At 39.5% G+C, this 27051-nt stretch overlaps 1 protein-coding gene across 2 annotated transcripts in view; it reads left to right on the forward strand.

Annotated features, from left to right (window-relative positions):
* The first annotated feature begins 6379 nt into the window (after nt 1-6379).
* LRP12 (LDL receptor related protein 12) overlaps nt 6380-27051 on the forward strand; it is a 79305-nt gene continuing 58633 nt past the window's right edge. Inside the window, exon 1 of one of the 2 annotated variants that reach the window (XM_082601215.1) lies at nt 6380-6790. In XM_082601215.1, the coding sequence (XP_082457341.1) occupies nt 6712-6790 (79 nt within the window). In that variant the 5' untranslated portion in view covers nt 6380-6711. The remainder of the gene's footprint in view (nt 6791-27051) is intronic. The other variant, XM_082601214.1, reaches the window with a different exon arrangement.

Genomic DNA, 27051 nt, shown 5'->3' on the forward strand with positions numbered 1-27051 from the left:
GTGAAGATGGGAGAATCTGAATATGCTGGTTCTACTCTTCAGATTAGCAAATGTGCCAGTCCAGGGGCCATAGATGGGATTAGTAAATTCTCCCACCTTCAGAGGCTGTCCCAGGTCTCAATTCTGAGTTGAGGGGTACCCATTAAGTGGTTTGCCAGAACAGGTCTAAAACCTGTACTAGGGATCTCCTGAGGGAATAGGTCAATGGTTCTGATGAGGATGGATAACACTGAGAACAGACTTCCTGGAATACAGCATCGTCCCACATATCCTGGTCCCTGGAGTACTGAAGGTTATTACTGCTGGGAATCTGATGCAGAGAGAGAGCACAGTCAGCACAGCTGCTCTGGCACTGTGTCCTTTTTCTCATTCACGGGCCCGCTAAAGCAGCTGCCATATAACTTGGTCTCTACCTGCCAATTGCCATTAATTGCCCTTAAGTCATTTAAAGAGCTAAAGTATTTTATACAATTTTATATATGTGAGTATTTATAAATTGGGGTTTCCATCTCAGGAGTGTCTAGACTTAAGCAGAGCTAGTCATAATGTGGAAAAAAGGTGTGGTGACTAGAGTTAACTGCCCTGGTGACCAGAACCAACTGACATAATGTTCTGAAGTGTTTAACTTCTTTATTCAGTCACTTAATTCACTTTATTGAGTATGAGAATAAAATTTTTATATTGAAATGCTTTTTGATACCATTTCTTTCACATCCCCTGCTGTGCAAGTGAAGCAGGAGACTACAGAAATCGAAAGGATTAGACTGTTCTTTTCCATCACAGCTGGTACATATTCAAAATGCAAACCTGCCTGGGTATTTCCAAGGAGAATATTCTTTTCATGATGACGCTGGAGTAATCTATTCTTTAGTAGAAATGACCTGTTTTCATGGCCTGATAACTGAGCAGTTTCATATGATTTGATGTATTCTTTGGGATCAGAAAAATCTGTCATAGATCTTCTCTGAAGATTAGGGCAATAAGCAACCTAAGATTCTCCGATCTTCAAAGGAAACTATAAATAATGACTACAAGGTCACTGAAAAAAAATTTTAGTACAAGCAGCAAAAAACCAGACTTATATTTCATCTGATGCTTGCTTCATGTTTTCCAAAACTCAAGGAAATAAAACTTTAAAGATTGACTTTTCTTTTTAAAAAGAAATCTAAAAGAGGCTTATGTCTAACTTAAACCAAAATCAGGGGAGTATCAGCTACTTCTAGGAAAAAGGAAGACAGAAAATTACTACTTACACTGCTTTTTAAATTGTATGAGATTAGAGAATAAGGACTCTTTTGCTTATGTTATTTATATGTTTAATAACAGTAGCTGCCATTTATTGAGCACCTACTAAGTGCCTGGCATTGTATTAAGTACTTTACACGAAACGTGGTAGAATGATTAAAAGTGCATGTTTGGAATCACACTGCCTGAGTTTAAATACTGACCATTTACTATTTGTGTGTTTTTTTGTTGTTTTTTTGTTGTTGTTTTTGTGTGTGTGTGTGTGGTACGAGGGCCTCTCACTGCCATGGCCTCTCCTGTTGCGGAGCACAGGCGCCGGACGTGCAGGCTCAGCAGCCATGTCTCACGGGCCCAGCCGCTCTGCGGCATGTGGGATCTTCCCGGACCTGGGCACGAACCTGTGTCCCCTGCATCGGTAGGTGGACTCTCAACCACTGCGCCACCAGGGAAGCCCTATTTCTGTGTTCTTGAGAAACCTACTGAACCTCTCTCTGTCTGTTCAGTTGAAACATGGAGATAATAATTGTATCGACATCATAGGATTGTTTGAGAACTAAAGGTGTAGCATACTGTAAGTACTCAATATATGTTAGCAATTATTATCTCATTTAAGGCATGCAGATAATTTAATGAGGCACCCATATTTTCCCATTTTTGGTGGCAATATGAAGCACATAAGGTTAGGTTACTTGACCAGGGTTAACCACCTGGGTCAGGCTCAGCTCTGTTGAATTCTCAAGGCCTATACATTTAATAACTACAATATACTATATTGCCAAATAACACTGGGCACCTCAAATCCTTTTTGCACTTGGGTAGAGTACAAACAGTTAAGTTGTATATGCCTGAAATTAGCAATATAAGAGTCCTTGGGTTGCCATCACAGTTGCTAAATTCACTTCTGATGGACTCGTAAGGAATAAGATTCCATCCCACAAGCATTTCCAGTTCATAATCTCAATCAGTCATTGGAAGAACTTACAAAACAGAGTTATGTACATTTTGAAACCTAGCAGTTAAACGACAAAACACTCAGTGTATCTCTTTATAAAAGCCAATGTCTGTAGTTAATTCCCCTTTCCCTCCTTTTTTCTTGGTAGGTGCAACTGATTCATATGGCTACAAGAGACAGATGTTGTTAGCCCTGTAAATTCATGCATGCTCTACCATCAGGTTTTGCAGTTAAGAAGTTGAGCCCATGAAGGTCAATCTGTGTGGACTGGGGATATTTAATTTATAGCCAGGATTATGTCTTTGATTACTTGGTACAATGCTGGGGTATGCTGTCAGAGCACAGAACATAATAAATAATAACCACAATAAATGTGCTAGGAAACTGGTATAGAAGTTGCCTAGATTGATGGATCTCATTTGCTACCCTCTATTATTCACCTCCAATGGAAATTACAATTTGCTTGTAAAGATCTCTCATTTATTTAACTTCAATCTTTAAAAAAATTTTTCTTTCCCTCTTAGTTATTTATATGTGTTTATCAAGCTTGTTTTTCTTTTTTAAAATAATATTCCTTTGAAGGGGAGTTAAAAGAGTCAGCTTTGCCTGGCAGCATGCCAAGTAGAAAAACCACTACCATCAATCTTCTTTCCAATAAAAGATGATGCTCAGTGGTAGACTTAAATTCCCAGTCTAACCTCACTGGGTGTGGACGAGGTTCTCAAAGGCTACTAAATGGAGCAGGGTCTACACCAGGAAGGAAGGAATTTTTATTGGTAACAAGAGTGAAAATTAAACCATCATATATGATGATAGCCAAATAGGGAGGAAAGAGAAGTGTAAAATCAAAACAAAAGGATTATTTAAGGGCACATCTCCATAAAGTGGAGGGGCGCGGGTGGCTCTTTTCAGAATATGTCAAGGGGAAAAGAAATAGTCCATGAACGTCTCCTCTCCCAAATGCACGTACCTGAGGAGTTTGAGAACCATTTGGAAAAGGATTAAGAAGCAACTCAAGTAGTTACCTCATTCAATTTTTCTTAAACATTCTTTTTAAATGATTGACACAGCCCTTCAAGAATCTGCTGAAAATAACAAACCTTCTGCCTATAAAAATACGTGAGCACAAAATTTCATACAATTTCAGGATCCTTGAAACACATCTATAGATCCAGGGACCCCGAGATTAAGAACCACATGAGTCTCAGGAGAATGCTTTATGCTTTATAGGGTGTAGATCAGAACGCTGGCCGAGTTAAATCAGCACTCCAACTGCAATAGAACTGTTAAAAATACTGACCACTTTATATAGTTTTATAAACTACTAAATGCTTTCTCATATATGAGTTATTTGATATATTAGCCTAATAGTAGACATCTAGGTACTCAGCTCAATAGATTAGGTAACAAAAAGGGTCTAATACTGAATACCTACTCTGTGCCCTGCTCCTTACCAATGTCTGATATTCTATTAGGATTAGATTTTGTATAAATAAAATGTTCCCTCGTGAAACATAAATACCCTTGGTTGGTGAACACTGAAGTGCTCAGCTTCTAATACCTTAGAATGAATATTTATCAGATTTTTTTCCAACAAGAAACAAACTACTTAGATTTTTGAAGGTGTTAAGATAGACACCTAGATGAACAGTTCTCAAAATTTTATCTGAGGACCCTGGGAAGGTGCATGACGTCCTCTCTTTGCCAGTTATCAATACATATATTTGTGAATCTGGATTTTCTTCATATACTTCAACCAACACAACATATTGTAACAGATTGGATGCAGAAGCAGATATGAGAATCCAACTGTCTTCTATTAAGCCAGACATTAAGATTTACAAAGATGGAAACAATGCCACACATTTCACTAAATTTTTTTGTTTTGGAAAATAGAGATTATCTGTAATGCATTTTTTATTTTAAGTAAATTTACACATATTTAAAAATTGTTTTAATTTCTAAATGATAAATATCAGTAGCTATGATTCACATAAACAAAAGCTCTTTGGAGTCCTCACCAAATTTTAAGTGTTTTTATTTATTTATTTTTTTTACATCTTTATTGGAGTATAATTGCTTTACAATGGTGTGTTAGTTTCTGCTTTATAACAAAGTCAATCAGTTATACATATACATATGTTCCCATATCTCTTCCCTCTTGTGTCTCCCTCCCACCCTCCTATCCCACCCCTCTAGGTGGTCACAAAGGACCGAGCTGATCTCCCTGTGCTATGCGGCTGCTTCCCACTAGCTATCTATTTTACGTTTGGTAGTATATATATGTCCATGCCACTCTCTTGCTTTGTCACAGCTTACCCTTCCCCCTCCCCATATCCTCAAGTCCATTCTCTAGTAGGTCTGTGTCTTTATTGCTGTCTTACCCCTAGGTTCTTCATGACCTTTTTTTTTTCTTAAACTCCGTATATATGTGTTAGCATACGGTATTTGTCTTTCTCTTTCTGACTAAGTGTTTTTAAAGGGCCCCTGAGACCGAAAGGTGTGAGAACTCGATGTCTCAGAAGACAGGTCTGGGTGGATGAGCAAGTGCAACGGTGAGAGGAGTGTGAACACAAGAGTCAAGGGACGGAGGACAGCAATGTGCCTCTTGTCTTTGGACTGGGGTTCCTTGACTGGTACTAAAAGTGGAGAGAGGAAGATGCCGTGCAGTCTCTCTTCATTTTGTTTGTGACCTGTTCTAAACACAGTGGTCATGGCAGCGCAATATCTGGAAACAGATCTCAAGAATCAAGCAAGTAGAATCTCAAATCCTAAAATTAGGACAGACAACTGCTGATTGTTAAATGAAGTACATTGAAGCTCCTCCTTTTTCTCCAACGAGGGTACAAAACATATTTGGAGCTCTCGATTTTGTTTGCTTGTTTTGCCAAATGATACAAGATTTGTTATTATTGGGTTTTGCATTGTTTGTTAATAATTTTTTCACCGTTTGTAATACCATTTCCTGGGGAAAAAAATCTAAAAGGGGACAAATTGGTAGCGGATAGAGGGAAAGACTGAATGTACCTTCAAAGAAATTCATCTTAAATTTTAATATTTACCTACTACGCACTAAGCATTGTGCTAGAGTACACTGCAGTAGAGAGGAAACAGCCTTGAATTTGGAATAAGAAAAATTGTTTCAAACCATTCACTTGTTACACTATTTTGGGTAATTTAACTTGTCTCCTTTTCTTATTTATAAAATATGGATAATAATATTTATCTCACAAGGTTGTTAGAGATTAAAAAGAGATAACCTATGTCAATTGGACAGCATAGTGCATTGTAGGTCTTCCTTGAATAGCCCGGAGAGTGCATGTAAAGGTCAATGATAATCTAGTAGGGGAGATGAGACGTGTCGACAAACACTTTACAAATACAAGGCGGAAGGTCTGACGTGCCAGTGTCACTACAATTGTATTTAGAAAGTGCTAGAGAGGTAAGGGAAGGAGGAGTCACACTTCTTGGGATGGAGAAAGATGTTTAGAGAAATCACGGGTCTCTGAGTGAACCCCTCTCCCACTTCCCGACCCCCGAGGTGGCTCCAGCCGAACATCCCGGCCCAGCTCAACACCCCCGCGAGATGTCAGAGCCACCTCCACGCCAGACTGGAAGTGCTCCGCACTCCAACCTTGCCCGGCTCATCGCGGGCACCTTGAGCGTGGGCGTCCAGCCCCAGCTCCCCAGCAGGCATTCACAGCGACCAGCGGCCGGGGTCTCGGCTCTAACCTGCGCCCACCCACTCCGAGCTCCGCGCGGGTTAAGCGGAGGAAGGGAGGGAGGGGTAGGGGAGAGTAACTCCCAAGTTCCCAGCCTCCGAACACCCACTCTCCTCGCTCACGCAGCCACTCTCCGCCACCCAACACGTCCTCATACAACCCGCAGGGGCAGCCCCGAGACCTCGGACTGCAGCGAAGCGCCGAAGCCGGCCCCCACTCCCCAGCCCGGGGGAACCCATCGACCCGCGTTCTCTAGCTCGCTCATCTATTGGCACTGCCTTGCTCCTCCGGCCTCAGTCACGGGGAAAGCGGCCCTGAGACTTAGAAAGTCCAGAGGAGCGTGGGGTGGGAACCAAGGCAGGCGGGCCAGGGGATTGCCGATCGCACGGATGGGCGCGGGTGCCGGCTAGCGCTGTCTGGCGGGTGGCGGCGCCGACTAGCCTATGCGGCGCGTGGCTGGAGCCGCGCGTCCGCCGCCCCCTCATCTCGTACCGGCGCTGGCTACCCCGGCTCCCGGGAGAGCCGTCCCGTGGAGGACTCTCGCGCCGCCCCGGGTGGGAGCCGGCGAGCTGCTGAGGGGGGTCCGGAGGGAGGCAGAAAGAGGGAGGGAGCGCGCGCGGGCAGCGGCGGAGGCGGCGGCGACGGCGGCCCCTCCCCCTCCCGCCGCCGCGGAGAGCGCAGTGAGCAGCCGGGGGCTCGGTGGCGGCGGCGTCTGGCCCCAGCTCCTCCTCTGCCTCCGCCTCCGCCTCCGCCTCCTCCATCTCCTTTTCGCTCGCTCCATCTGCCGTGGTTATGGCCCGTCGCTGGAGCACAAAAGAGTCTCCGCGGTGGAGGTCTGCGCTGGTCTTGCTTTTCTTCGCCGGGGTGTACGGTAAGTGTCCTGGTCCCCGCGCCCCGCTCACCGAACAAAGCTGGGGCGACCCCGGGCCCCGAGGCCTCCAGGACAGGGGGCTCCCCGAGGAACCGGCAGAGACCCCGGCCGCCGGCGGGACAAAGACCCGGCGAGGGATGGATGTAGCGGAGGGGGTGTCCACACACGAAGATGCTTTGGTCCATTCGTCTGTCTCCAGACCCTCGGGGTGTTGGAGGGTGTTTGGGCGTCCCGGACCCGGGGAGCCCCTTGGGAGCTAGAGGGTGGCGGACGGACTTCCCGACCTGGGCTGGAGGGCCACGGTGGCCGGCTGGTTCCTCGGGGACTCGTAGCCCCTTGACTAACACACACACACACAAAGATGTAGGACTGTGGGAGAAAGAAAGGGAGGTCGCCCCCCGCCGCTGGCCGGGACCGTCCTGCCACCCCCGACCCTCCCGGGGCCAGGAAGTTCACTCCCCCGTGGAATTCACACCGCACCGATCCCTCACCTTCCCCACTCCCTGGCAAAGCAGCCCACTATTTTCTTCCCATCCCTGCACTTCGGGGGCTCTGCTGATCCCGGGCATGCAGGATCCTGCCCCTTGCTCTGGAGCAGCACGCGGGAGAAGGCCAGAAAATAGTTTCCAGCCCCACCTCAGTCTCTCCCTCTTAGGGCGTACATGTCTGCCCTGACTCCCAGTTCGTTTGGCATTTCATCCATCATTGTCCGCTAATGTTGTCACTGTTGCTTTATTCCAGTCTGTGGATTGTATTACATATATTCCTTTGAGGTTAAGAGAAGGCTGAGGCTATGAGTAAGGACCAAGCTTTACGTAGTACACAGGGGTCAGAACAAGAGCTAAATGTTATTAGTTGGAAAGAATATTCATTGCTTGAGAGACTTGAGTTCTACTTCTGACTTGACTGTTTTTGGTCATCAGTTAAAAACATTGTATAGTTGTTTCAGAGAGCACAGTTAACCTTTACTTTTCGGAGTGGTGCTTTGATTTCTTCAGAAGAAAATAATTAGGAGTTACCATTCTTTGTTAAATTTTACTTCTGAAAAGTCTAAGTCATTTGCCACAAACACTTAATTCCACCAATGGTGGTGGAGATGGAGTTCAGTCAACATGTAATTTACAAGCAAGTATTATCTCTTTTGAAAGCATTTATCTATGGAATTGAATGTCACGGTAACTTTTAAAACCTGAGAAATTACACGAAATGAAGAATTTAATGAACTGAAATTGACATTTACTGCCAACCAAGAAATCGTAGTTTTTCTGTGTGGTTCAGAATGTATTGCTCCCTGACCTGATTAATATATTTTTATTTTTGTTTGGGAGGAGTTGGTCCACATTTGATGTGGTAATTGCCAGTGGTGTGCTTATTTGAACAGAAAACCCAGTGCATGACTTCTGATTGTTGCATCAAGTGGCTGTGATCCCTACTTGCTTGGTGACTTGTGGGTTTGGGTCTGCACCAGAGATCAATAAGCTATTATGTGTTTCTTCTAGCCTGAAGGTGGGTGTAGTTCTCCTCTAGGTTTGGTGTAATGGCCCAGGAGAGAGCCGAAAGCTAGAGGCATCTTTAATCTAGGGTGATTAAGAGTGTCCAGCTTTGTCCTCTGCTATAATCAGAATTGAGTCTTAGTGATGTCTGATCAGATTGGATAAATAGGTTCTTTTAGCTCTGCTTTCATTAAGAGCTATGTCATTAGTGTTTGAACTAAAATTCTTTTTGCCTCTAGGTATAAGAGGCTGTGAACCCGTGAATTTGTCTTGGTGCATCCTTTTGTACTTGTACACAAAATGACTTCCTGGTAGATGTTTATCAGATATTTATGTTTTGGGAATTTGTGTTTAGTGAGGAATTGTTAGTAGGCAAAGACTGAAGCTCCTTTTTCCAACAGTGTGGGGTCACATTATAAAACTAGCAAGTGATTATACTAAGGGTTGATATCTCAAGCCACACAGCAAGTTTCAAAGTATAAAGAAAAAGGAGGTAGTGAGCCAGGCGGGACACTAAACTGTGAGCAGAGATTAAAGGAACCCTTCACTCTGCATTTGGGGAAATTCTCTTTATTGCTGCACTTTTTGTCCTCTTCTGTCCTGTGTGGATTTATATTAGAGAAGAAGCAGCTATAATAATAGTGTGTGTGTGGCGGGGGGTGGGGGTGTGCTTTCATAACGATAGTGGGGTTGTTTTACTTGAATATGCAGTAGTTGTGATGAGGAGTGGATGTGTCCTGAGAAGTACCCATCACCTGTTCTGAGCCTTTAGAACAAATATACACTGTAACTTATGAAACTGTCCCTTATACAGCAAAATGTGTGTTTTTTTCAAAGTGGCTTCAAAAATAATGAGAAACCTCTGTTAATGCAACTGAATATTCAGAGTAACCCTTAACTTAGACCCAGTGAAAAAAATGCAGGTTGATTGGCTGATATTTGGGCAATTCCAATACTAACTCTTCACAGAGTGACTCTTTCTTATCTGTTAAACTGTAATATTAAATGGCTCCAAGTTGTGCCTTGAATCTTTGAAACATTTCAAATACCTTAAAAGTAATCTTTTTATTTTGGTGCTTAGTTTCTTCACATGACCGTTTTAGTGGACTATGTGACTAATAAACGTGACTGTTTTAGTGGAATAGTATGACTGTTTTACTTCCAAGTTACTTTTCTGAATGCCAAAGCCTTATTTGAAACTCTAGATTATGATATGGAATACAGTTAATGTTTTCTAGGAGTAGTTGTTCAAAGACCAACAATTATCTTTCAGGAGCTGCTGTAGCTTAACTGCACCGAATGTTCCTGAGAGTTAGGAGAAGGTAAAGGTTGACCTCTGCCGTTGGAAGTTTGAAGGGGTAAGAACAGTTAGTGGGCGCAGCTGTGACCTTGCTGGGCATGTGTTAGTCCTGCTGTAAGAGGAGAAGGTGCTTCTTCATATCTCACATGGGGATATCTGGCTGTTAAAATGTGTGGAGGTTTTCCAAAATGTCTCCTAGTCAATAGAAGCTGTTAGTCTTGCTCACCTCCCAAGCCATAATTTGATAATTATGGCAGTTCCATTGCTTTATCCTTTTCCACTCTCTTTGTCTCCCAAATCAGTGTTTTCTAATCTTTTTTAGAAGATTAAAATACCTAAAATACATTTTATATTACTCCCAGTATACAGAACAAAACAAAATTCATGAAATAATACTTGCTGGTACTACCTGTGATGGATGTACTCTGATGTTTTCTAATCTGTTTCACCTCCCTTCTCTCCTGCTTCCTTTCTTCGTGTACTGGTTTGGACTCATTAAAGTAATTTTGGACCCACTTATAGAATACAATTATTAGTTTGTAAAAGCACTGCCCTAGATGAAGCCTTAAAATGTAATTTTAAATGTTTGGTGTATTTGTATATCATTTTACAGTAGCCTTGAAGAGTTGTAGGTGGTAAAGTCTTAGGTTACTTGCTGCTAGAGCTTTTGGGAGCAGTAAGAACTCTCCCTGACATGCACTGACTGACTTATGACAAAAATGTATCTTTAAACTGGTTTTCAGCTTATTATAGTCAAAAGTTCTTTCTGTACACACTGCTGTTCTAGAGGTTGAGGGAGCATAGTGTATTCTTTTTACTCTTGCATCTTATGTCTAATGAGTGAGTCTTTCTCTGTGAATTTTATGGAACTTTCAGCAGGATTTTATAAACTTCCAGTTTAAGGATAGGCTAGAAGTTCCAATTTTAGAAAGGTTGTAGAAATAACTAGAACATGAGAGAAAAAAATCTAAACCAGATTCCAATTACTTCTTAAAAAGTCAGCCTTGATTACATAAAATATGTTGAATAAAACGGAATTAATTACTTAATATAAACCCTTCCTTGGGTTTAGAATCCAAATTATATCCATATCGTAGGGAGAATATAAAGGTATGCAGCACATTCCACAAAATTCTAGGTGGTTACCAGGCAGAAAGTATTAAATGACCACTTTCAGAGGGGTACCTGTGTTCCAGGGAGAGTGTGGAGGAGATCTGAATGATGTATGGTAAATGATTTAGAAGGTCCCTAGAAAGTAAAATCTCTGAAGAAAACATAAAAATGATGTCAGGCTGGAAAGTGAGCAGCAGTTTAAAAAAATGTTTGGGAAAGAAGGACTTAATTTTTGTGGTTAGAAAATTTAAAGCTTATCAAGAAATTAAGGCAACAATGAGAACTTTTTGTTTTTCTGATGTGAGGCATTTTTGTATTTGGAGGGTTTTTGTTTTTTTTTTTTTTACATCTTATCAATGAAATTACAGTTTAAAGAATGAAAGGTAAAAAGGAGGTAAATACCTTTAATATAAGTGAGATATATGTAGATTTAAGCAAATAGAAAATGTTTTATTTCAGAATTTAGGAATGAGTACTAATCCTGTTCCTGCTACAGGTCTTTATAGGTAAATGAAGGCTGTTCTAAACTTAGGAATTGAGGTTGAATTAATGATTTCTAATTTCTCAGCTTATCTTTCCCTCCTGTTTCTTGGTTTCTCTTCATTTTCTCCTCACTCCACCCCGTCCTTTGTGGGAGGGGTGAGTAAGATGTATACTACTTATTCTCCATTTTCTAAGGTGTAGGATTGGATTAGATCCTACAAATACAAGTTACCAATTTGTCTGTTCAGATGCATGTCATTAGTCCTTTTAAGTAGATGCAACAGTAGATGTGTATATAGATAGATAGGTCTGTCTATCTGTCTGTCTGTCTATCTCTAGTTTCAATATGAAATTAGCTTAGGGAATTCTCAACTGTAGAAGGAAGGGAAGGAAACTAACATTTACTCAATTAAGTTCAGATACTGTGGTTGGTCTTCATTCATAGTCTGTTAATATTCATTAGGTCTTATTTAGAAATCCTACAAGGTATTTATTCCTTTTTTTTTTTTTTTGCGGTACGCGGGCCTCTCACTGTTGCGTCCTCTCCCGTTGCAGAGCACAGGCTCCGGACGCGCAGGCTCAGCGGCCATGGCTCACGGGCCCAGCCACTCCGTGGCATGTGGGATCTTCCCGGACCAGGGCACGAACCCGTGTCCCCTGCATCGGCAGGCGGACTCTCAACCACTGCGCCACCAGGGAAGCCCTATTCCTTTTTTTATGGAAGAGAAAAATTGGAGCTCAGAGAACTTGTCACTTATCTAAGATCAAAGCACTAGGAAGTAGTACAGCCAGGACCGCAACCTAATCCTGTCTCTTCACTCTTTCATTCATTTAGCAAATAAATACTTGTCGAGCGCTTGCTTACGTCTGGCACTATGTAAGGCACGACAGCCTGGCGGACGTGGTTTCTGCCCTCGTGGAGCTTCCAGTCTAGCGAATAACTTGTAGTAAGTGCTTTAACAAAAAACAAACAGGAGACAGCGATAGTGAATACCAGGCACAGAGTAGTTAGAGGAAGCCTTCCTTGTAGAGGAGAATGAAAGACCTGAAGGACAGCTAACCATGTCATGATTGGGATAAGAGAACCTTGCACACGGGAGCAACATGTGAAAGACCCAGAATTAGGAGAAAGCTGATGTGGAAGAGCTGGTGTGTTGCAGGTAAACAAATAAAATCAGTAGCCGGAGCACAGTGGTCCTAAGAGTGACAAGGTGAGGCTGGAATCTTAGGCAGGGACTCAGGGCTTTGGAAACTATGGTAAAGAGTTTGGGTTTAAGTGTAACTGTTGACACAGTTTAAATGCTGTAACGTGATCTTTGTTTTGAAACAGTCGCTTTTGCCCCTGTGTGGATTGTTGAGAAGGAGGCAAGAGCAGAGGTGGGATGATGGGTTTCGGCTGTAATGCAGGTGAGGGACCCTGAGGTGGCAGCAGCGGAGGTGGAAAGAAGAGTGTGGATTGCCCCTTTGATAGGGAAGAAAGGGGTGCTTCCTCCCTCGGCCCAAGAGGTTAAGGAGGAAAATACTAGTTCAAGTGTACTTAGGTCTGTAGGTTTTGTAGTAGGATGATGGACATGAGATCATCAAGTGAGAGTGAAGAAAAGGGCTGAGAGGTTGCGGGTGATTTCTGTTTTCACAATTCAGTAAATCAGTTTACACCCTTAGGAAGTTACGTTTCTGTTTATTTTAATCTAGAAAAGAGAAGGTTAAGAACACTCAGTTCAAGAAGGGATATTGTGTGTGAATAGTTGTATAGCATGTGACACTAAGGAGTGGGGATTTAAGTTACAAGGGGGGAGGCTTAAGAAGGGTTCTGTGGAGAACTCACTTCTAAGGACTGTTCATTTTTGTGGATGAAATAAGGACAGAACAAAACTTTCTACAGTGTTTTAAGAGTATTTAAGGCAAAAAGGAAAGGGTGGAATAAAAGTTATATTTCAAGGACTTTTTGCCCAAATTAAACGCTTTCTACTAAGTGATCAATTAAAGATTGCTCTGTATCTTAGAAGAGTCAAGAATGCATTGGCAGATTAGAGAACTTCAAACATTTTTGGAAAAATAAAGTGACCTTTTACCTTTCTTCCCTGGATTGAATAGTTTATTTACAGAATATATAACTTTAGAAGGTCCCCAAACTTCAAAATAAATGAAGCCAACTGAACAGTTTTCTAGTTCTCTCGAATACTTTATAACTCACTGCCCTGCCCTGCTAGTATCAGTTTGGTGAAGAAGTGAAATCGTTTTACATTCATGTTTTTACCATTGAATGAGCGTAACTTCATACTTACCTTTAATTCACTTGAATTTTAGTCTTTAGAGATGGGATATGGTGTTAATCTTTTCATATCGAGGTTAAATGGAGCACAGTGGGATGTGTCGTAGTTGGAATTTACCGTTCAAACGTAATTATCTGACTTAATTTCATTGATTGTTAAAGTATCTTATAGGTTTTAATAAGTTGGAGAAGACATGAATCTTTTATCTGGCATATTCTGAAATAGAATTCAGTTTCTTGGAATTATTATTGCCTGTTCTAGTGATACTAAAACCTTTTACCAAGAGTTAGAATACAGAACTCCTTTACAAAAAGATGCTTTTCTTAAATCCTCAAAATAACTCTGAGGTAGATATTATTAGAAGAAACTGAAGCTTTGAGAGTAGTGATTTTGCCTAAGGTTTGCGTCTCTCTGCTGCTGTTCTCTTCATGTAAAGGCTCATTAGTTTTTAATCTATGTTATTGTAACAGCCCCAACTAGTCTTGACTCTAGTCTTATCCTGATTCAATCACATCACACAGAGGAGCAGCAGAGTGACTCTTCTAAAGTGAGGATATGATTATGTAACTTTCTTGCTTAAAACCAATAGTTCCCTATTCTTAAAATAGAAGCATCACTAGGCCCTTCACGATGTAGCTAGTTTTTCCCTTTCTTGTCTCTTGTCACTCCCTCCACCATGTCCTTCCCCTCCACCGTGTTTGTGCCATACTGAACACGGTTCTCTTGTCTCCTGGCCTTTGCACACACTGTTCTCCCTGCCTGGTTTTACCTTCCTCCACCACTTTCTTCACTAGGCTAACTCCTGCCATCCTTCAGCTTTCCTTTACATATTACCTCCTTTGGGAAGTCTTTTCTGGTTCCTCAGAATTAGGTGCCTGTCTCCTAAGCATCTCAGACTGTTCTTAGTATGCACATTTGGTATTTTCCTGTTTTACCTTTCTATATTTCCCCCTGGAACATCGCTGCCTAACAGATACATATTGTGAGCCTCAAATGTAAGTCATATACATAGTTTTAAATTTTGTAGTAGCCGCATTCAAAATTAAAAAAAAACAGGTGAGGGCTTCCCTGGTGGCGCAGTGGTTGAGAGTCCGCCTGCCGATGCAGGGGACACGGGTTCGTGCCCCGGTCCGGGAGGATCCCACATGCCGCGGAGCGGCTGGGCCCGTGAGCCATGGCCGTTGAGCCTGTGCGTCTGGAGCCTGTGCTCCGCAACGGGAGAGGCCACAGCAGTGAGAGGCCTGCGTACTGAAAAAAAAAAAAAAAAAAAAAAAAGCAGGTGAGATTAGTGTTAGTAATGTATTTAACCTGATATATCCAAAATATTATCATTTTGACATGTAACCAATACAAAATTATTAATGAAATATTCTGCATTATGTTTTTCATACTAAGTCTTCAAAATCCAGTGTAATTTTTTTTTTTTTTTGGCTGTGTTGGGTCTTTGTTGCTGTGCACGGGCTTTCTCTAGTTGCGGTGAGCGGGGGCTACTTTTCGTTGCGGTGCACAGGCTGCTCACTGCGGTGGCTTCTTTTGTGGCAGAGCACGGGCTCTAGGCGCCCAGGCTTCAGGAGTTGTGGCTGGCGGGCTCTGGAGCGCAGGCTCAGTAGTTGTGGCGCACGGGCTTAGCTGCTCTGCGGCATGTGGGATCTTCCCGGACCAGGGCTCGAACCCGTGTCCCCTGCATTGGCAGGTGGATTCCTAACCACTGCACCACTAGGGAAGCCCTCCAGTGTAAATTTTATTCTTACAGCTCATCTCAGTTAGACTAACCACATTTCAGATGCTTAATAGCCACTTTGAAAACAGTCAGTATCTATTAAGGCTGAATGTAAACATGCCCTGTGATCCAGCAGTTCTGCTCCTGGTATAAACTCAACAGAAGTGGGGACGTCACGTGCGTCAGAAGACACGTACAAGGATATTCATAGCATCCTTTCCTTGCTTGTTTTAATTCCAGATTAGAAAGAGCCCATATGTCCATCAGCAATAGAATAGATGAATAAATTATGGTATATGGTATATTCACATAAGGGAAAACTGTACAGCAGCAGTTCTCAAACTTTTGGGACGCAGGGCTCCACAGTTATTGAGGGATCCGAAGAATGTTTTTTGTATGACAGATATATATGTTTTTAAACATGGTAAATTAAAGTTGAGAGATTGTTAAAATATTTATTAACCCATTTAAAATGAGAAGAAACCAACCCCATTACGTGTGACCTTAAGTAGCATACGTTTTAAAAATATGTAAAATGACCACTAAAATTTCCAAAAAAAAAAGTTTAGTAAGAAGGATGGCGTTGCTATACATTTTTGCAAATCACTGTAATGTCTGGCTTAATAGAAGACAGCTGATTTCTCACATCTGCTTCTGCAGTCAGGCTGTTGTGACATGTTTTGCTTAAAGTATAGGAAAGAAATCTGGCTTCATATAGATAATTGTAAAGGGAGAAGAATTTTAGTAGCCCTTTCAGATAAATGTGAATATTCTTTGGTGCTACACCAGAACTTGACAAGTCGTTTTTTAAAGTTTAGTTGCAATGTGGAATCTGAAATCAAATCAGTGAGCTTTCTGTATTCTATTAAACGCTGAAAGGGTGTTGGGAATTCCCAAGAGTCCACTGACCACGTTTTGAGAACAAGGTGCTCTCATTACAAGGTAATGGAAAAGAACAAATTTTTAAAAAATAAGGAATAAACCCCAAAGTACCGCTGCAGGTAGGGTGGGTAGGTTTCACATATTGATCAAAAACTGTTAGGCACACAATTATAGCTACCGTATGAATACAGTGTTAGACGTTAGACTGATGTTGGAGAGCAGTTGCCTCTTGGGGTTGAGCGGGGGTGGGGATAGTGATTGAGATGGGTACCATGGAAGCTTCTGGGCTGCTGGTCAAATCTATATCTTGACCTAAGCGATGGTTTACACAGATATGGGTTTTGGGGGTGATGACTCATGGAACTATAAACTTGCAACTAGTACATTTTTATGTATGTAGATTTCAAATAAAAGTTATTAAGTAATAACTTTTGAAAAAAAAGAATAATGTCGAATAATAGTATCCATAGAAGGTTTTCTGATAATGTAGATTCTCTCTAGTGTTTGCATTTAGTTGTTGTTCTTTTTTGCTTGATTTTTTGCCATTGTGTTTGATAATTAAAAGCAATTTTAAAACTTTGTACTTTGGAAATTTCAAGCATATTCAAAAGTAGAGACACTAGTGTAATTAACCTGATAAACCCAACATCCAGCTTCAACAAGTGATCATTATATGGCCAGCCTTGTTTTCTCCACTCCTCCACCCACTCCCTAAATGCAAATGAGTTTGAAACAAATCCCAAGGACCTAATCTAATAATATTTCAGTATGTATCTCTAAGATGTGAAAGCTTCAGAAAACAAACACAAAAAACAAACCTTAAGTCCAATACCACTATCACACTTAAAAAGTTAACAGTTCCTAATTATCATTACATGTCTAGCCATATACACATTGCCCTGGTTGTCAGATAAACATGAAGTTTTAGAAACTCCTGGGATCAGGATCCAGATAAGGTCCATACTCTGCAGTCCATATCTGTTAAGTCTTTAGTTTTAATGGTTCCCATCCCCTTTTTTTCAAAATTTTAAGTGTGATGTTTGCTATAGGTTTCTGATATTCTTAATCAAATTGGAGCTATTAATGAGTTCCTATATAAAATAAGTTTTTGAGAATAGATATTTAATTTTGACACAAAAGTGTTTTCATTTCCAGGATGATCGTAAGTTATTTATGAGGGCCAGAATTATGTGAGTGAATCATACCTAGCATCATGCCAGACAGTATTTGTTGAATAAATGAATTCATTTATCCACGAATGGAGTAAATTACATTCATGTGATTCCTTATGTTGAACTACTTTTGCATTTATGGGATAGACCACAACAAGTTGGTAACGAAATATTATCTTTTAATCTGCTGGGATACATTGACTAATTTTCTTAAGGCTTGTGTTTGTATCTATGAAATCAGTCTGTAGTTACTGCCAGCTTTCTAACTCCTTCCACCCCTTTTCTTTCTCTCTCCTGTGACCTGACTTCCTCTCTCATTTTCCCAGTTTTCATATCTGTTGATCTGTTCTTTTAGATACACTTATAATACATACACCTTTTTTTTTTTTTTTTTTTTTGAGGTACGTGGGCCTCTCACTGTTGTGGCCTTTCTCGTCGCGGAACATAGGCTCCAGACGCACAGGCTCAGCGGCCATGGCTCACGGGCCTAGCCGCTCCGTGGCATGTGGGATATTCCCGGACCGGGGCACGAACCCATGTCCCCTGCATCGGCAGGCAGACTCTCAACCACTGCGCCACCAGGGAAGCCTTTTTTTTTTTTTCCGAAGGACACGAGCCCTCTTTTTTTTTTTTTTCATATTTATTTATTTATTTATTTGGTTGCACTGGGTCTTAGTGGCAGCATGCAAACTCTTAGTTGCGGCATGCACGTGGGATCTAGTTCCCTGACCAGGGATCGAACCCGGGCCCCCTGCATTGGGAGCATGGAGTCCTATCCACTGCGCCATCAGGGAGGTCCCCATACACCTTTTAAAATTGATTTCAGTGGTCAAGAACAGTGTAAAAAAATTTACTGTTACAGTTGTGATTATTTTGCCTTTTCAGGTTAGGGGAAGGAGACCTGTATAGCTACAGTTACAATAAGAAAGCAAAAATGAACAGCCTTGTCCTGCTGACAGGAGAAATGTTTTCATTCCTAGTGAGGATAAACTTTGTTTCACTTAAGCAAGGTAATACAGATGAGCCTGTCAGAAGTAAATCCCTTCTTATGAATGGGCCTTATGACCAAAGAAGCAAATAAGATACCTTAGTGGAAATGGACTGGTTGTATGAGAAGTAGAATTCGTGTTTGAAGGAGGCATCTGTGGAGTAAAATGGAGATGCTAAATGAAGACTGAGCTCAAGTCCAGGGGAAGGAGCACTGTGTTCTGCCAGATGGGTACTTCTAGTCTGTTGGGGATGATTATACTTTAAGACCACACTTATTTGCTCAAAAGGTAGCAGCCATAGCGTTAACCAAAATATGGCCCTAGTACTATGTAAGGTATGACCTTGTGTTTTCACTGACATGATTACTTGTACGTAAGACTATTCACGCTGGTAAGAGGGTAGGAGATGGAGGGGGAGCCTCCTATTTGTGCAGCTGGAGTGGAATCACTACACACAGTTTAGGTTCTGATGTCAGTGAGTAAGGCTAAAGTATAGTTCTTTTAAAACTCTCAGAAATCATCTTCAAGTACAGTATACATGTTTTACAATATTCAGTGCTGAACAGCAAACTTTCATTAAGTACAAAACATCCAGTTTTCTCTCTAGCGTTGGTACGGAAGTTTTTTTGAGCACCAGATAAAATGGTTGTATTTAGGAGCCATATGAAAAATATGAGTGAGCACAGATAAAATTGCATAAATTCAGTATGAATAGGATTCAGCTCCACATTACTTCTTCCACTGCATTACAATAAGGAACTGAGTGCTTGATTTGATTGAAGTATGTGGGTGTTACAGAGAATTCGAATTAGGATACATGATTTATCCCCGCTTTTTATTTATTTTGTGTATTTTTTAAAAATTTATTCTTTTGTTCCCTGACCTAAGTAGGGGGCTCGCCACAACAAAATTTAAAATAATAGAAGTTACGGTTTTTTATAGGTTTTTTAGAACTCTACCCTGCAACTATAAGGGCATGGTACTTTTGGGGGATAACTTTATCTTTTCAATTTCTACCTCTTTAAGCCAATTTTGTTAAAAATACTAAGTCATATTTTCCTAGAATATTGTAATTTCATTTCTATTTCCACATTTGCTTTAAAGTTGTAAGTAATGTGCTCTCAAAAATATTTTCTACATGTGATTATATCACGTTTGTCATTCCTAATACCTGTCTGTCATTCTTTTCTTGAACACACTTATCACAGTTTTCTCTATTTTAGGTTTTCTTAAAGAATCAGCTCTTGGTTTTATGGTCTACTGATTTTCTTGTTTTCTATTTTATTAATTTCTTCTTTGCACTTTTTTTTATTTTGTTGTTTTTCTAGCTTTTAAGATGACTGTTAATTTTTTAATTTTTATTTTTAAAGATATACAGTAGAATTAATTCTTTTTCCTTTTGGTGTTCAGGTCTATGAATGTTAACACATTACAGATTTGTGTAGCTACCATACAAATCAGGATACATCACCCGAAAAAACTCCCTCCTGCTATCTTTTATAGTCCCATCCTCTCCCCACCCATAATCTCAGATAACCACCCATCTATTTTTCATTACTATAGTTCTGTCTTTTTCAAATAAATAGAAGTGTACAGTGTGTAACCTTTTGAGACTGGCTTCCCTTACTCAGCATAGTCTGCGATCATCCACACTGTTGCACAGGACAACAGTTTATTATTGCTGATCAATATGCCATTTTGTATGGATGCACCACAGTCGGTCACTTCACCTGGTGAAGGACATTTGAGTTGTTAACACCTTTTGGCTATTTTATTAATTACCTGTGAACATTCCTATACAGGTTTTTGTGTAGATATGCTTTATTTCTCTAGGATAAATAATTAGGAGTAGGGTTGCTGGGTTATAAGTTATACATATATGCTTAACTTTATAAGAAACTGCCAAACCATTTTCCACAGTGGCTGTACCAGTTTGCATTCTCACTGGCAACATGTGCAAGTTCCAGTGGCTCTGCATCCTTGCTAGCACTTAGTGTTGTCAGTATTTTCTGTTTTTGTCATTCTGTTAGGTAAATAGCAGTATCTCATCTGATGTGAATTTGCATTTTTTAAAATGACTAATGATGTTTAACATCTTTTCATATAGTTTTTTTTTTGCCATCTTTGTATCCCCTTGGATGAAGTATTTAAGTCCATTGCCCATTTTTGGCTTGGTTGTTTATTTTTTAACTTTGAATTTTGAGAGTTTTTATATCTATATAGATATCAATACACACACAAACACACACACACACACACACAGCTGTATAGCTTGTCTTTTTATTCTCTTGACAGTGGCCTTGGCAAAACAGAAGTTTTTTAAATTGATAACATTCAATTTCTCAATTTTTTATTTTATAAATTATATTTTTGGTATCAAAAAACCCACAACCCAATCAAAATATGGGCAGAGCACCTAAATAAACATTTCTCCAAAGAAGACATACAGGTGGCCAACAGGTACATGAAAAGATGCTCAGCATCACTAATTATCAGAGAAATGCAAATCAAAACTACAATGAGGTATCTGTCACCTTACTCCACTCAGAATGGCCATCATCAAAAAGTCTAAACAAATGCTGGAGAGGGTGTGAAGAAAAGGGAACCCTCCTGCACTGTTGGTGGGAATGTAAATTGGTGCAGCCACTGGAGGACAGCCTGGAGGTCCTTAAAAAACTAAAAACAGAGTTACCATATGATCCAGCAATCCTACTCCTGGACATACATCCAGAAAAGACAAAAACTCTAATTCGAAAAGATGCATGCACCCCAGTATTCATAGCAGTACTATTTACAATAGACACGACATGGAAACAGCCTAAATGTCCATCAACAGATGAATGGATAAAGAAGATATGGGGTGTGTGTGTATGTATTTATAATGGAGTATTACTCAGCCATAAAAAAGAATGAAATAATGCCTTAACAGCAACATGGAAGGACCTAGAGATTATCATACTAAGTGAAGCAAGTCAGGCAGAGAAAGACAAATATCATATGATATCACTTATATGTGGAATCTAAAAAAATGATACAAGTGAACTTATTTACAGAACATATATACACACAGACATAGAAAACAAAAAAGATGTTAAAATACTTCCCCAAATTAATTACATTAAAATTTGCATCCTCATTCTCAGCAATTATTTTGATTCCTTAAGTTTTATTCTCCCTCTCCCTTACCATTTTCTTCGTGCCATGACAGTTTTCTTGAAGTCTTTAATTAGATTGATATTTCTATTTTGCTGAAGTACATTCTTGTGTATTATCCCCCCCTTAAGAAATACGTACTGGTTGTATATATTCTTAGGTGTGCACAGTTGAAATTGTTTCTTTATTTTGCCATCACACTTGAATAATGGTTTGGCTGGGTATAGAATTCCAGGTTCCAATATTTTCTGTTCAGAATTCTGTGTATGTTACTTTATCATCTTGTAACTTTAAGTTCCCATTTTGATTGTAATTCCTTTGTTCCTTTGGAAGCTTATCATAAATTTCTTTTTATCTTTGGAGTTTACCGTTTTCACCAGCGTGTGTTTAGTATGTATCTTCAGTCATTGTTACTGTTTGGTATTTGGTGGGCATTTTATCTGAACATATCTAGTTGTATGTTCTAAAGATATTTTTCTAAAATACATGTGCCTGTACATATATGTGTGTGAATATATGCACATGGGTATATATATATATATATCATGTGTATGTGTGTATATGTATGTATACCTACATATATGTGTTTTAAATGCCTTTTATCCCATGTTCTCTACTTTTAAAACTCCCGTTGAGCGAATAGTAGATATCCTGGCCGTATCTTTTTTCTCTCTTAGTTTTATATCCTTGTCTTTTTATTCTAGAATTTAAAGATTCTTCAATTTGGTCTTCTAAGTTGTAATTTTCTACAATATAATTGTCTATAATATAGAATTGTCTCATTCTTCAGCTTAATCTTATAAGTTATAATTGTTGTACATCTGTAAAATAGTTGCCTTTACAAATAATTTTTCCTTTTTATAATGACAATTTTTTTTCATTTAGCAGTGGAACTGGTTTGTGTCTTTGTCACCTCTCCCACAAATTCTCTTACTCTCTACCTGCCCTTTTCCTACTTGCTCCCCCGCTCGTGAGAATATGGTAAGAACTGTACGTAGGTCCTTTCCTCAGAAACTAATCCACATATGCACAGTCACAGAAAATGTTGTACGTGATAATGTGTGATTCCAGAACTCCTTAAAGCTCATTCATGAGCCCTCATAGTGCTGTTCTTGAACCAGCTGCATTTTTGGTACTACCTAAGAAGCTTGTTAGAAATGCAGACTCTCAGACCCTGCCCCAGATACTGAATTAGACTCTCCATTTTAACAAGATCCCCAGGTGATTTATTTCATATTCAAGTTTGAGAAGGACTGCTGTGGGAGGTTAGAAACCTTTGTAGTTGTGGTGTATATGATCTATATTGATTGCTTTATTTTCTTTATCTGTGAGCTTGGAAATATATATACACACACGCATATATATATATATATATATATATATATATATATATATATATATATATATAGATTCCACATGTGAGAGATATCATATGGTATTTGTCTTTCTCTGTCTGACCTCTCTCACTTAGCATAATGCCCCCAGGTCCATCCATGTTGTCACAAAAGGCAAGATTTCATTTTTTATGGCTGAATAATATTCTATCATATATATGTAATATATATACCACAATTTCTTTATTCATTTATTCATTGATAGACATTTAGTTGTTTCCATATCTTGAATATTGTAAATGCTGCAGTGAACATGGGAGTGAGTGTATCTTTTAGTGTTAGTGTTTTCATTTTCTTCAGATAAATGCCCAGAAGTGGAATTGAATAGATCATCTGGTAGTTCTAATTTTAATTTTTTGAGGAACCTCCATACTGTTTTCCATAGTGGCTGCACCAATTTACATTCCCACCAGTAGCACACAAGGGTTCCCTTTCTCCACATTCTCACCAACACTTATTTCTAGTCTTTTTGATGAGAGCCATTCTGACAGGTTTGAGGTGATATCTCATTGTGGTTTTTAATTTGCATTTCCCTGATGATTAATGAGGTTGTCATGTACCTGTTGGCCATCTGTATGTCTTCTTTGAAAAAATGTCTATTCAGATGCACTGCCCATTTTGTAATCTGAGTGTTTGGTTTGTTTTGCTATTGAGTTGTTTGAGTTTTTTGTATATTTTGGATATTGGCCCCTTATCAAATATATGATTTGCAAATATTTTCTCCCATTCAGTAGGCTGCCTTTTCATTCTATTGATGGTTTCCTTTGCTGTACAGAAACTTTTTAGTTTGATATAGTCCTGCTTCTTTATTTTTGCTTTTGTTGCTTTTGCTTTTGGTGCCAAATTCAAAAATTGTCACCAAGACCTGTGTCAGGGAGCTTACTGCCTGTGTTGTCTTTTAGGAGTTTTATGGTTTCAGGTCTTATGTTCAAGTCTTTAATTCATTTTGAGTTAATTTTTGTGTATGGTGTAAAGATAGCAGTCCATTTTCATTTTTTTGCTTGTGGCTGTTCAGTTTTCCAAACACCATTTATTGAGGAGACTATCCTTTTCTCATTGTATATTCTTGGCTCCTTTGTTGTCAATTAATTGACTGTACATGTGTGGGTTTATTCCTGGCTATTTTGTTCCATTGATGTATGTGTCTGTTTTTATGCCAGTACCACACTGTTTTAATTACTATAGCTTTGTAATATAGTTTGAAATCAAGGTGCATTATGCCTCCAGCTTTGTTGTTCTTTCTTGAGATTGCTTTATCGTTTGTTTGTTTGTTTTTAGGATATTATGTCTGGCATCAGAGGCACTTTAAAAAGAATCATGTCATCAGAGGCACTTTAAAAAGAAGTGTCATCAGAGGAACTTTAAAAAGAATCGTACCTTGATCACCCAAATTGTGCATAGCTAATTAAAATAGGAATATTTTGAAATAGTCACAAAACAATACAGTATTTGAATAGCAAACTATGCTATACAAAGTAGTAGGAGACAAGGAGGGATTGATTCATAAACTCATTTTTGTAACAATAGCAAACATACAGCAGTTACTATGTACTAGGCAGTGTTCTAATCACTGTGTGTTTGTGTATGTATATATACACACACACACACTCATTTACTTCTCATAACAACCCTGTCAGCTTAGATACTATTATTATTTCCACTTTACATATAAGGAATCAGAGACACAGAGAGGTTAAGTATTTTAGCCAGGGTCACATAATTAGTAAGTGGAAGAGCTTGTATTTGAACCCACAAAGAATTGGTGCTCTTAACCATTATACCATGCTGCTTTGTAGTTTTACTCTGAGACTTCCCTAAACTCAATGCAGCTTATTTGCAAACTGATTAATTCCTGATATATTTGCTTTTTTAAATTCATTACTAGAACTCATCTGCTTTTGATGCTGATAGATGAGCCACAGATACCAGATCATTAGTGTTTTCTGAATTAATTTTGGCTTGCTATTAATTGAGATTTCTAAATGGCAAGATGCTGGATTATCGGATTTTATGCTGTGTACTCTCAAGGTTTGTTGTGAGCATTTTAAATAACTTATGCAAATACTTTCTATATAAAATGTTAATTTTCTTTCTTCCTTAGTAGATGGACAAAAGATAATTTACAGAAATAGTAATTGGACAGCTAATAAAATTAGAAACAAAAATTAACTTCACAAAGAAATGCAAATAGATACCACATACTAATTTAGTAAATATGTAAAAGTCAAACTGTTCTGTTAAGTGTTCAAAATGTTCAATAAAGGCATACAAATCAAAATGTGGTTAGGGCGCAATGAAATAAGCGTTCATACTTGACTAGTAGAAATGGTATCTTTGGCTGATGGGTTTATTAGTATTACTTGACATATATCTTGGGCATTTTTCCATATCACTTTTTCTTCATGAGCTGTTTCCCTAATGGTGACCATTAGGTGTTTACAGTTTTGTTCACATTTATAAATACTGTAATTGACATGCTTTTGTTAATTTTTATCTTAACTTTTAAATTATTTTCCTTATGGTTAAGTCATAAAAGTGGAGTTACTGGATCAGAGATTGGAGTATTTTCAAAGCTCTCAATAAAAATAGTACCTGATTGTTATCGAGTGCTTACCGTATGCTAATCATTGCTTTTAATGCCATATATATGTAAATTCATTTAATCTTTATATTAAAACTGTGAGGTGGACCCTGTTTTTTTTTCTTTTTTTTTTTTTATTAGTTTCTGCTTTATAACAAAGTGAATCAGTCATACATATACATCTGTTCCCACATCCCTTCCCTCATGCATCTCCCTCCTTCCCACCCTCCCCATCCCACCCCTCCAGGCGGTGAAAAAGCACCGAGCTGATCTCCCTGTGCTCTGCGGCTGCTTCCCACTATCTATCTACCTTACGTTTGGTAGTGTATATATGTCCATGCCTCTCTTTCGCTTTGTCACAGCTTACCCTTCCCCCTCCCCATATCCTCAAGTCCATTCTCAAGTAGGTCTGTGTCTTTATTCCCGTTTTACCCCTAGGTTCTTCATGACATTTTGGACCCTGTTTTAATTCCAGTTTACAGAAAACTCAACCATAGAGGAATTAAATAATTTCTTAAGGTCACACAGTTAGAGTTAGGGTTTGTTTTCCAGAAAGAGTATACTACTTTACTTCTGCCCATGAATTCAAGACTATATATATATTTTTTTTTTAATTAATTAATTAATTTATTTATTTATTTTTGGCTGCTTTGGGTCTTCGTCACTGCACGCAGGCGTTCTCTAGTTGCGGCGAGCAGGGGCTACTCTTTGTTGCTGTGCTCTGGCTTCTCATTGCAGTGGCTTCTTTTGTTGTGGAGCATGGGCTCGAGGTGCATGGGCTTCAGTAGTTGTGGCACGTGGGCTCAGTAGTTGTGGCTCACGGGCTCTAGAGCGCAGGCTCAGTAGTTGTGGAGCACGGATTTAGTTGCTCTGCGGCATGTGGGATCTTCCTGGACCAGGGCTCAATCCTGTGTCCTGTGCATTGGCAGGCGGATTCTTAACCACTGCGCCACCAGGAAAGTCCCAAGATTATATATTTTTTATACCCTCATCAGTAACACGTTGTAATAACAGCACAATAGCATTGAGCACAACTGGAACTCTGTCATCGTAAATACCATTCCTCATTGAAAGGATCCAAGGGTCATGGGTGAATGGCTGATTTCAGTCTGGGGCAGAAAATACCAAAAGATGAGCGTGGGACATTCTGTTGCATCAAAAAGCAAGGAACTCTCAAAGACTAGTTAGTGGTTCATGCCAAAAGGACACAGGGACCAATATAAAGAGGCTCCCATTGGCCAAAGATGAGAGAACTTAAGTATCAGAAAGAGTAATAAAGATAGCTGGTTGAATATAGAAAACTCCTTGGTTCATAACAACAGACTTGTAATAAGAAACACACACACACACACATCACTTCAACAAGTTACCAGATAGCAGTGGTAACAAATAGGGCATTAACTCCTACTCTGAAAATAAACAATTATAAGGAAAGAATTAAGCATTTATCCTCCCTTTTTTCTGTATGAACTGTGTTTCAGGGTAAGTAAATAACATTTGTTGAGGGAAAGTTCTTTGCAGAAGTTTAGCTAATGAATGTATAAAGAATGGCAGGATTAGAAAATTATTTTTCCACCCGTAATGAGATAATTTATTCAGGCTATGATCATCAATAAGTGAAACTATTAGACAAATGGTTGTGTGGGAAGTTACAGTAGAGAGATCAGACTGCCCTATCTGGACCTATTGATTAATCTCAGACTTATAA

This window comes from Mesoplodon mirus (assembly GCF_964341445.2).
Source record: "Mesoplodon mirus genome assembly, chromosome: 16".
Classification (NCBI taxonomy): domain Eukaryota; kingdom Metazoa; phylum Chordata; class Mammalia; order Artiodactyla; family Ziphiidae; genus Mesoplodon; species Mesoplodon mirus.